This window comes from Salvelinus alpinus, chromosome 28 (assembly GCF_045679555.1).
Source record: "Salvelinus alpinus chromosome 28, SLU_Salpinus.1, whole genome shotgun sequence".
Classification (NCBI taxonomy): Eukaryota; Metazoa; Chordata; class Actinopteri; order Salmoniformes; family Salmonidae; genus Salvelinus; species Salvelinus alpinus.
In genome coordinates this window covers 3,587,595-3,599,983 of record NC_092113.1, presented here as the reverse complement: position 1 = coordinate 3,599,983, position 12,389 = coordinate 3,587,595, and the positions used below count along the sequence as shown (strand labels likewise).

The 12,389-nt window shown below is 42.3% G+C and overlaps 1 protein-coding gene across 2 annotated transcripts; it reads left to right on the top strand.

The window, feature by feature from the left end:
• Positions 1-2,936: 2,936 nt before the first annotated feature.
• LOC139556963 (peroxisome proliferator-activated receptor gamma-like) lies at positions 2,937-10,205 on the top strand. Of its 2 annotated transcripts, none has more exons than XM_071371169.1 (7): positions 2,937-3,108; positions 4,647-5,393; positions 5,662-5,753; positions 6,037-6,175; positions 7,374-7,570; positions 8,113-8,590; positions 9,251-10,205. In XM_071371169.1, coding segments are annotated over exons 1-7 (1,902 nt in total). In that variant the 5' UTR covers positions 2,937-3,107; the 3' UTR covers positions 9,499-10,205. The 2 variants fall into 2 exon arrangements, with proteins under 2 accessions (XP_071227270.1, XP_071227269.1); XM_071371168.1 differs by having other exon boundaries at positions 2,943-3,108; positions 5,560-5,753.
• Positions 10,206-12,389: the final 2,184 nt, after the last annotated feature.

Sequence of the window (12,389 nt, the reverse complement as noted above, 5' to 3'; positions counted from 1 at the left end):
AAGCCGGGGTATCCTGGAATGACATTGACCTCATCCCGTCAGTAGATGATGCCTGGCTATTCTTTAAAAGTGCCTTCCTCACCATCTTAAATAAGCATGCCCCATTCAAATAATGTAGAACTACGAATAGATATAGTCCTTGGTTCACTCCAGACCGGTCTGACCTTGACCAGCACAAAAACATCCTGTGGCGTTCTGCATTAGCATCGAATAGCCCCCGTGATATGCAACTTTTCAGGGAAGTTAGGAACAAATATACACAGGCAGTTAGGAAAGCTAAGGCTTGCTTTTTCAAACAGAAATTTGCATCCTGTAGTACTAACTCAAAAAGGTTCTGGGACACTGTAAAGTCCATGGAGAATAAGAGCACCTCCTCCCAGCTGCCCACTGCTCTGAGGCTAGGAAACACTGTCACCACCGATAAATCCACTATAATTGAGAATTTCAATAAACATTTCTCTACGGCTGGCCATGCTTTCCACCTGGCTACCCCTACCCCGGTCAACTGCCCGGCACCCTCCACAGCAACCCGCCAAAGCCTTCCCCATTTCTCGTTCTCCCAAATCCAGATAGCTGATGTTCTGAAAGAGCTGCAAAATCTGGACCCCTACAAATCAGCCGGGCTAGACAATCTGGACCCTCTCTTTCTAAAAGTATCTGCCGAAATTGTTGCAACCCCTATTACTAGCCTGTTCAACCTATCTTTCGTATCGTCTGAGATTCCCAAAGATTGGGAAGCTGCCGCGGTCATCCCCCTCTTCAAAGGGGGTGACACTCTAGACCCAAACTGCTATAGACCTATATCTATCCTACCCTGTCTTTCTAAGGTCTTCGAAAACCAAGTTAACAAACAGATTAACGACCATTTCGAATCCCACCGTACCTTCTCCGCTATGCAATCTGGTTTCAGAGCTGGTCATGGGTGCACCTCAGCCACGCTCAAGGTCCTAAACGCCATCATAACCGCCATCGATAAGAGACATTACTGTGCAGCGGTATTCATCGACCTGGCCAAGGCTTTTGACTCTGTCAATCATCACATTCTTATTGGCAGACTCGACAGCCTTGGTTTCTCAAATGCCTCGCCTAGTTTACCAACTACTTCTCTGATAGAGTTCAGTGTGTCAAATCGGAGGGCCTGTTGTCTGGACCTCTGGCAGTCTCTATGGGGGTGCCACAGGGTTCAATCCTCGGGCCGACTCTCTTCTCTGTATACATCAATGATGTTGCTCTTGCTGCTGGTGATTCTCTGATACACCTCTATGCAGACGACACCATTCTGTATACTTCTGGCCCCTCTTTGGACACTGTGCTAACTAACCTCCAGACGAGCTTCAATGCCATACAACTCTCCTTCCGTGGCCTCCAACGGCTCTTAAACGCAAGTAAAACTAAATGCATGCTATTCAACCGATCACTGCCCGCACCTGCTCGCCTGTCCAGCATCACTACTCTGGACGGCTCTGACTTAGAATACGTGGACAACTACAAATACCTGGGTGTCTGGTTAGACTGTAACCGCTCCTTCCAGACTCACATTAAGCATCTCCAATCCAAAATTACATCTAGAATCGGCTTCCTATATCGCAACAAAGCATCCTTCACTCATGCTGCCAAACATACCCTCATAAAACTGACCATCCTACCGATCCTCGACTTCGGTGATGTCATCTATAAAATAGCCTCCAACACTCTACTCAACAAACTGGATGCAGTCTATCACAGTGCCATCCGTTTTGTCACCAAAGCTCCATACACTACCCACCATTGCGACCTGTACGCTCTCGTTGGTTTGCCCTCGCTTCATACTCGTCACCAAACCCACTGGCTCCAGGTTATCTACAAGTCTCTGCTAGGTAAAGCCCCGCCTTATCTCAGCTCACTGGTCACCATAGCAGCACCCACTCGTAGCACGCACTCCAGCAGGTATATCTCACTGGTCACCCCCAAAGCCAGTTCCTCCTTTGGTTGTCTTTCCTTCTAGTTCTCTGCTGCCAATGACTGGAACGAACTGCAAAAATCTCTGAAGCTGGAGACTCATATCTCCCTCACTAGCTTTAAGCACCAGCTGTCAGAGCAGCTCACAGATCACTGCACCTGTACATAGCCCATCTGTAAACAGCCCATCTATCTACTGACCTCATCCCCGTACTGTATTTATTTATTTATCTTGCTCCTTTGCACCCCAGTATCTCTACTTGCACATTCATCTTCTGCACATCTACCATTCCAGTGTTTAATTGCTATATTGTAATTACTTCGCCACCATGGCCTATTTTATTGCCTTAACTCCCTTATCTTACCTCATTTGCACTCACTGTATATAGACTTTTTGTTTTCTTTTGTTCTACTGTATTATTGACTGTATGTTTTGTTTATTCCATGTGTAACTCTGTGTTGTTGTATGTGTCGAATTGCTAGGCTTTATCTTGGCCAGGTCGCAGTTGCAAATGAGAACTTCTTCTCAACTAGGTTACCTGGTTAAATAAAGGTGAAATAAAATAAAACATTTGAAAAAGGTGCACCGTTTTGATATGCCACACCTGTCCGGTGGATGGATTACCTTGGCAAAGGAGAAATGCTCACTAACAGGGAGCATTGTGCACAACATTTGAGAGAAATACGCATTTAATTTGCATATTCAAAATGTTGGTTATCTTTCAGGGTAAATGCTTGACAAAGTTAAAACATTTCAGAAGGATAAAAAGAAATTATAGAAATTATGATTTTATTTTTACCCCTTTGTGTCAAAATGGACCCCTGTTGGCCTATGGACTTCTGTGTACTGCAGCTCTGAATACAGTGCTTCACACCTTATGAGAATCAAACAATCTCATAAAGGAGCCTTACCTATCAAATCAGATAATCACTCTTTGAGCAACAGGTTTGTCTCCAGTGTTCCGTGAAGTATGATTCCAAAGTCCAACCTGCAAATTGATGGGGGAAGGGAAGTATGCAGGCTGCAAACTGGGCGAGGGGAACTTCTGTCATTCAGATACTGGCCATATGACCCGCATGCAACCCGCAGTGCCCTGGCCTATAATTCAGCAACAACGGGATCAAGAAAAAGGAAGAAAGATGGCGGAATATGTGAATGAAGCTGTACAAGTGCGTGGTGAAGTGTTATAAGGCTATTTTTGTATAGAAGACCAGGACAGGTAGGCTAGGCTATATCAGCCTTGAATAATTCTGATACGTGAGAATGTAGACTGCCTGGCTCAGGCTAAAGGTGAACAAGTGAAACTGATGTCTGACAATGTTTTGCATAAACTGATACTGGTCTTAGATCGATCAAAGGCTTTCATTTATTTCATTTGATAATTTATCTAGACCTATTTGCATTGGCATAAAAAAAACATTGTTGGATTATAATAAGGATTTCCGTTGTGAATTTAAATGTTAACTTTGTCTGTATTTCAAACTAGAAAAAGGCTACTGTCAACTTTTGACAGTTTGACAAAGATGTCATTTATTTCAATTTATGTTACTATTTTTATTTTATTGTATAGTCGAGACCTCTATATGATCACCATAATTCAGGTGTTTCCTAGTTACCAACTTCTAACACACTAACTATTAAAATCATTCCACTTTGGTAACAAGACTATTCCACAGGACATTGTCAGTCTTCTGTTTAGGTACAGTATGTGTAGATCATTTATCATCATTATGATGCACACACGTTTGTTATACTAACCTTGTGGGGTCCAAACAATTGATTCCCATTCAAAATCCTATGTTCCCTATCCCTGACCTTAACCCCTAACCCTTACTCCTAAACCTAACCCCTAACCCTAATTCTAACCCTAACCTTAATTGTAACCCTAAACCTAACCTCTAAGCCTAAAATATCATTTTTCCTTGTAGATACTGGCAGAATGTCCTCACTGTTGGTTCCCACAAGGATAGTAAAACCAAAAAACACACTTTTTATTGCACACACCACAGGTTTGAACATGTGCAAGACCTATTTGAGCCTGTTAGAGGTTGTAATTAGGTCTTGTCTATTAGAAAACAAAACTACTACAATGAGCATATGATGCATCACACTGAAAGCCTGGCCCTCTTCCCACAAATGTATAATCAAATGATGCATTGCCTCTTGATTTATGGCCAATGCCACCCATTAAAGTGCCACCCATCTCCAGACAGAGAGAGAGAGAGAGACAGAGAGAGAGAGAGAGATTAGTTAGACCTGTCTTTCTTTGAGTTGAAGTGAGCATGGCTATATTGACCTGTCTCTACTAATGCACCTAAAGATCTGTCTGTGTGTTCTATAAAAGAAATCATACAGAAGGGTGAGTTTACTTACGGTGTGGCTGAGAGTTCCTACCAGGAGGCGGATTAGTTAGTTTTCACTATCTGTTAAGCACTACTGTAAGCTCAATGAAACCATTCTTAAATTGCATTCCTTGTGTTTGCCCTGAATCTAATGTACAATACATAACCAGATCCATATCAGCGTGAATGTAGAATTTGTCCAGTTCTATTTCTTAGTTTTAACAGGCTAAAGGTACAGTACAGTTACAACAGTGGTGGTAATGAATGGTTTTCCTTTGCTGTTGTCTCCTTGATAGCTTTATTTATAGTGAATGGAGATAGTTATTCTGTTGGATGACCTTTTTTCTTTTAACACTGCTGTCTAGTGTCTTCTTATCCAGAGATGGTGGACACACGGAGAGCAGCGTGGTCCTTGCTGAGCTTTGGGCTGGACACGTTGGACTTGGCAGAGATGGACAACAAGATGAATAGTTTTGACATGGAGACCCTGTCGACGCTGGACTACCCTTATCTCCCCTCTCTAGAGTACAGCCACAACAGTCCCCACCACCACAGCCCAGACAGAAGCCAATCATTTAACCACAGCCCAGACAGAAGCCAATCATTTAACCACAGCCCAGACAGAAGCCACTCATTTAACCACAGCCCAGACAGAAGCCACTCATTTAACCACAGCCCAGACAGAAGCCACTCATTTAACCACAGCCCAGACAGAAGCCACTCATTTAACCGCAGCCCAAACAGAAGCCACTCATTTAACCACAGCCCAGACAGAAGCCACTCATTTAACCCCAGTACAGACAGAAGCCACTCATTTAACCACAGCCCAGACAGAAGCCAATCATTTAACCACAGCCCAGACAGAAGCCACTCATTTAACCACAGCCCAGACAGAAGCCACTCATTTAACCACAGCCCAGACAGAAGCCACTCATTTAACCACAGCCCAGACAGAAGCCACTCATTTAACCGCAGCCCAAACAGAAGCCACTCATTTAACCACAGCCCAGACAGAAGCCACTCATTTAACCACAGCCCAGACAGAAGCCACTCATTTAACCACAGCCCAGACAGAAGCCACTCATACAACTACGCATACAGCATGTATCAACGTAAGTCTACTGTAAGGGATTGTCAATAAATCTGTCATTCCCTACAACTAAAAGTGTAATAACTTAATTATCTATCCACATCAATTGAATCTTGTGTTAAAGCAATTGCCACACATTTTGAATGACACTCTTTCCTTTTGCCTGTGATGTTATGTATATTGTTTAGGTTCAGTAAACGATAAGCCCTTATCGCCTTCTCAGTCCAGCGACTGTAGCATTGTCAGCCTGTCCAGACCCCGGCCTCACTCCAATCCCCCTACTTACACAGACGCCAGCTCTCTGCTCAATATTGACTGTAGAGTGTGTGGGGACAAGGCCTCAGGCTTCCACTATGGCGTCCATGCCTGTGAGGGCTGCAAGGTAGGACTGAGACCTACCTCCTTTGGTTCTGTTGGCTTGTCAATATGTATGATTATTGTGAATGCTTGGAGGTATAGAAATGTCTCGCTATGTAACCTCCATGGGGCCATATTGGTAAGGACTTAACCCTGAAACATAAAACACGCACCCTGGCCATTGGATTCATGTAAAGCTCATGGTTTGACATTGTTTACATTTCTTTCAATTTTTTTCCTGTAAAATAATTAGAGCCAACTGCTGCTGTAGGATTCTACAATCAACATGTTCTCTGCCTTTCTCTCAGGGATTCTTCCGCAGAACCTTGCGGTTAAAACTGGTGTATGACCACTGTGATCTGCACTGTCGGATTCACAAAAAGAGCCGGAATAAGTGCCAGTACTGTCGCTTTCAGAAATGTCTGCTTGTGGGCATGTCACATGATGGTAAGCCACCACATTGTTATGTAAAAAAAAATCGACAAAGATTTATAAGGGTCATGATTTGTCATACGTGATAACGCCAAACGCTGCGCGTTATGTAAGGATTTTTGGCTGCTCCAATTCATTTTGCCGAAAGCTCATATATTTTTTTGCTTGTCTTGCACTAAATTTGGAAGAGATAGATAGCGACCATAAGCACATTCCTGTCCGTCTGCCTTAGCTGGTCACATTATGTGTTTGAACATTGCATTTGATGTGCTTTTAAATATAGCCTACTTATGTTGGGCTAATCAGATAAAAATGCAATTTAATCCTGTTTGTATGCCAGTGGTATGCAGTCAGTCCACAATCTCAGCGACAGCTTGCTATTGGTGATTTATATGTTAGTTTGTATAACAGTGATCTTTGTACTCTTTTAGTACCTGTGATGGGACAACTGCTGGCAGACACACCAAAGCTCTCAGGAGATGTTGTCATGTCGTTCTGACGTTTCTTGTTTTCAAAATTATTTTTAATTTGTGTATTTGCTAGACATTCTACTGCACTGTTGGAGCTGTTAACGCCAGCATTTCACTGCACCTGCTATAACACCTGCAAATCGGTGTAAACTTAGATTTGATTTGTCATCAGTTGACATTGCTCGGCTACACAATATGTGCACGCGACTTTGTCTCAGCTCATCCATATAATGGCGAGGAATTATCACATTTTTGTTCAGTTAAATATTTGTAGTGTAATCATTGATTAATTAAGACAGATAATGTGGCTACGACATAAAATGCTTAGACAGATGGGCTGGGCTCCAAATGGAGACCATGAGAACTATTGTAAAAGTTCATAAGCCCTTCTGCAACAGTATTTATTATACAATCACAATCTGAGTAAAGCCCACTCACAAAGGGGTGACAGGGTTAGTTGTCCTATTTGATGACACTTATTTAATGTCAAGGGTGTTACACATTTTCAATATGAACTGTTTCAACAGCAGTTGTCTGTCTGTAAAGGGCCTTTAGACGTTGGAATTTTTCTACACATTTTTCTACACAGTGGGATGAAGTATAGTCCTTCTTTAGCCAACCTATTTGTCATTGTCTTGTTTGGGCAGGCAGTGTTGTTAGCATTGTTCAAAGAAAGCGTCTGACTGGCACCCAGGCTAGAATGTAATGCACTAACTGTAAACCTCCCTGATGCCCCCATGCAGCCATCCGCTTCGGCCGGATGCCCCAGGTGGAGAGAGAGAAGCTGCAGGCTGAGTTTATGGATGTGGACCCCAGGAACCCAGAGTCAACGGACCTGAGAGCCCTGTCCAGACAGCTGTGTTTATCCTACCACAGACACTTTCCCCTGACCAAGAGCAAGGCCAAGGCCATCCTCTCTGGAAAGACCCACGGAAACTCAGTAAGGGCCCAATTGTTACTTGAGATACTGTACATGCACAGACAGTGTTACATGAATTATGCATTGATGTCAATGGGAAATTTGTGAGATCAATCAGAACAGACCCATTGAAAGCCACTTCACTTCTCGCTCTCGCTCTCGCTCACACACACACACTCAAACACACACACCAGACATTTGGTTCTATTTATTTGAATCACAGTTTTTGGTAGATCCACTCTGTCCTGATTTACTGGTAGCAAAATATCAAAGTACTATAGGAAGCAGTAATATTGGGTCATGTCAGTTTGTCTAAGAGGAAATAACTAATAGACCGTTATTTATATTTTAGAGAAACAGATATATTTTTGGTTCTCAAGGAAACAAACATAAAAGTCAGGATTTTAATTTCCCTTTCATTTCCTAGTTAGATTAACCCCTTGTGCACCAAGCAAGTTGCCTAATACTGAATCACTACTAAGTGCCAAGAGAATGAATGACAACGGATGGAAATGCTTCTTCACATAGTTAATTACCTATGGCATGTATCTCTTTTCTTCCAGCCGTTTGTCATCCATGACATGAAGTCTCTGACGGCGGGTCAGTACTTTATAAACTGTAGACAGCTCCCGGTACTGGAGCGCCAGAGGTCCGTCCTGCCCCCTGAGGAGCCTGCTGGGGAGCTGGAGCTCTCCGTCTTCCGCCGCCTCCAGCTCCGCTCCGCCGAGGCCGTACAAGAGGTCACAGAGTTCGCCAAGAGCATCCCTGGGTTCACAGAGCTGGACATGAACGACCAGGTGATCCTGTTGAAGTACGGGGTCATCGAGGTCATGACGACCATGCTGGCGCCGCTCATGAACAAGGACGGCACACTGTTTGCCTACGGACAGATCTTCATGACCCGGGAGTTCCTCAAGAGCCTGAGGAAGCCCTTCTGTGAGATGATGGAGCCCAAGTTTGAGTTTGCGGTAAAGTTCAACATGCTGGAGCTGGACGATAGTGATATGGCGCTCTTCTTCGCCGTCATCATCCTCAGTGGAGGTGATTGTTTTTCAGTTTTACATTTATGCATTTATATGCAAGATCTGCAAGATTTGCATTTTTATTGCTCAGAGATGACTTGATTGGGCTGGAGACCAGATATAATGTCACGTTCTGACCTTAGTTCCTTTTTTATGTCTTTATTTTAGTTGGTCAGGGCGTGAGTTGGGGTGGGCATCCTATGTTGTTTTTCTATGTTTTGTTCTGTTGTTATATTTCTATGTGTTTGGCCTAGTATGGTTCTCAATCAGAGGCAGGTGTCAGTCGTTGTCTCTGATTGGGAGCCATATTTAGGTAGCCTGTTTTCTATTGTGTTTTGTGGGTGGTTGTTTCCTGTGTTAGTACCATACGGGACTGTTTCGGTTGTTTGTTTGTAATTTTGTTCAGTGTTCTGTTGATTGATTAAATATCTCATTATGGACACTTACCATGCTGCACATTGGTCCGATCCTTGCTACTCCTCCTCAGACGAAGAGGAAATCCGTTACATATAAAGTAACGGTGTCCTCTTTTGTGCTGTATCATTTCAATTGAACTTTGCTCATCAGGTAGATCATTATAACTTCAGATCATTTGCTGTAATGTCTTTGTCCAGTCTTCCTCTATTTCCCTCTCCCACTCTCTGGTGACTAACCTCGACCATGTTGTACTCTACTCTAGACCGTCCAGGCCTGGTGAACGTGAAGCCCATTGAGGACCTCCAGGAGACAGTGCTGCTGGCCCTGGAGCTGCAGTTGAAGACCATCCACCCAGACTGCCCCCAGCTGTTCGCCAAGCTCCTGCAGAAGATGACCGACCTGCGGCAGCTGGTGGCCAACCACGTCCGCCTCATCCACCTGCTCAAGAAGCAGGAGCTGCAGATGTGTCTGCACCCACTACTGCAGGAGATCATGAGAGACCTGTACTAAAGTAGTGGGGGACTCAGTTTAACAGCTATGAAGAAAAGAAGACTGCCCACTGTGATATATACAGTAGTACAGTACTATCCCAATTGTGATTCCTATAACAATGTGTAGACCCTTATAGATCTTTAACTAGCCTGGTCCTAGACCTGTTTTTGCTTTAGTCCACTCGTCTGTGGCTTGTATGTCATAACAACAATAGTCACCGAGACCAGGCTATTCTTCATCAGGTTCTCAATGAAACCGAATGTCTGACTTCAGAAGTGACCTCCATGACAAGACGCGCGCTGCCGCTCCGCTGAACCCTGTTTGATATTCAGTAAGGGGAAAGATTGGTTTCTCGGAAGGGTCTTTGAACTGTACCACATTGTGAATTATTCATTACAGAGCTTCTCACCATCTCGTTGTTGTCGCAGCTATTCAGTCTTCTGCTGTGTTTTTTAGTTAAAGGGATGAAAGGAGAAATGCTTTTAATTGCAGGGCATTCATTGGAGCATTCTACAATAAACTAAAGCCTGGCTAAAGGTGTAATATATTGTGAAAACAATGTGTTATCTTAATACATTTAGTTAATGATACATATTTGTAATAATAACTTTATTTGTATAGCTCTATATCATAAAATAATGAAATCAAAGTACTAAAAAAGAAACAGACGGAAGGAAGGAGAATGAAAAAATATAGCTAATTAAAATCATTTGTCATATACAGTATATTGAGTCTCCTTGTCTTTGAATCATTCTATAGGGGTTAGATGAATGTGAAAACATCTATTAGTTTCCATTTCCTCAACATGACCCTCTCTAAACATGTCAGTGTATAATGCATCCATCTTTTCGCCTAACATAGTATATAACATGTACTACCATGGACATATATCCTTTGTTATTTAAAATGACCTTTATACGCGATACTAAAATCCTCTCTAATAAATAAAAGTATTGCTCAATGTTGCCATCTGCTGGTGAATATATTGCACATTCTGTTGCTTTATGACGTTGTGCCATGTCATGATATACCACTGTTGCTGACACATGGTGAAATGTTGCAGCGCTTATGTTAGGGTGACTTGAATGACTTTATGATTATTGCTATACATAGTGTATTTTATCTACAATGAGATATGGCATGGTTAAAATACTTTAGTTTAGTCAAAACATAATTGGGGAAATGGTACAATAGAGTGGTCCTTTGTAAGCTCAGTTGGTCGAGCATGGCGTTTGTAACGCTAGGGTAGTGGGTTTGATTCCAGGGAACACCCGTAATGAATAGGTATGTAAGTTGCTTTGGATAAAAGCATCTGCTCAATGACTTATATTGCTTCCGTGAACTAATAATGTGCATTACAGGAAGTAGACCTGCAGTACACACTTATCTACAGTGTTATAAGGGTCTATCTTTTGAATATTTATTTAAATGTAGATGCCAAAAAACAGGATTTTGTATATCCAACCAATGCCTTGTCTGTTTCTGTGTTCAGGCATCTGGAACATGTGTTTTGATTGACAGCTTTTGTTTTGAGTGAATCCAGTCTTTATATGGTTCATCCTTGAGCTGTATTTGGTATACACCCTACTGGGCTTGACATGAGTTACTGTCACCATGCCCACGGCTGTCTTCTGTCTCGGTGGACACCTATGCTCTGCAGATTAGATCCTGTGTCTCCTCCAGCATGGCTCTGTGTACTGTGTCTGTGTTTGTGTGCATGTGTGTGTTTTTAAAGGGATATCTGCAGATGGGTTGCACACGGGCTTTGTTGTATGTGCAAGAGGAAGACCTGTAATACTTGTGTTTGTAGCTATTGAATAATGTAGCCGACTTAAAGCCCCCTGGATCTGTACAGCACCCACTGTGTGAGGAGGTTGAATCTGCTGCATGTGTAAAAGCAACGTAGGCAGCAACATGATCACCGAATGCCGCCAGGTGGAGCTCTTGTCGCCATAGGGCCAGATCAGAGTTTGCTCTTTGTATTCTATTGCTTGTCTTATTTTTAGGCGGTCTCTGTGGCCGGTCAGAAAGCAGAAATAGAACAGTTAAACACACAGATAGCAAAACTCCACAGAAATAGAAGCCAAGAGGCCAGCCGATAAAGATTGCTTTGGTCTTGCGATTCACTTTCGATGACACCATGGCTATTTTTACCCTTCCCTTTTTTTGAGACAAATGATTCAGTAAGATAAAATAAATCATATTACTAATTGCAAAAGCTAGCTAGCTGGAGCGATGGTCAGGTAAGTAAGTAACGTTGGAGTCACACCGCTTTTACTTTGAAACCGCTAGAACACGTTTCCTATGGCAGCCCTTCCTTACAACGCCCACACCGTGTCTGGTCATTAATTCAATCTCGTGGACGACATAGATAAATTAATTCACGTAATCAAAATGATTGTCCGTCTTCGTTGTTGAAGTTCGGATATTGATTGAACAAACCGTACACAAATCCTAACGCTTATGCCGTGGCACCAATCTATGGAGCGATTTCAGTGCCAACATAAATTGTATTTGAATTCCATAATTTAGAATGTGTCATTTGGATATTGAATTTGAATGAAATACTTTGATGTACAATAATGTGTGATGCACAAATGTAATCATTGAATTCATAAATTGAACTTTTCATGATTTTGAACTGAATTTAATGAACATACAAATTCAATATTTATATGTTGTGTTTCAATATGAAACAGAAGAAAAATGGTAAATATTATGGTAAATTATTATGGTAAATATTGAAATCATTGTCTGTTTATCAAGTTGAATATATTCAACTTCTCAGATGCATTCAGATTCAGCATCTCTAATTTCAGATTCCAAACCATAGACAACATCAGGAAATATAGAGAACAGATAGAATCAACTGCTCTTGTGGTAAACGGAAGCTTCTGGTGGGTTCTGAA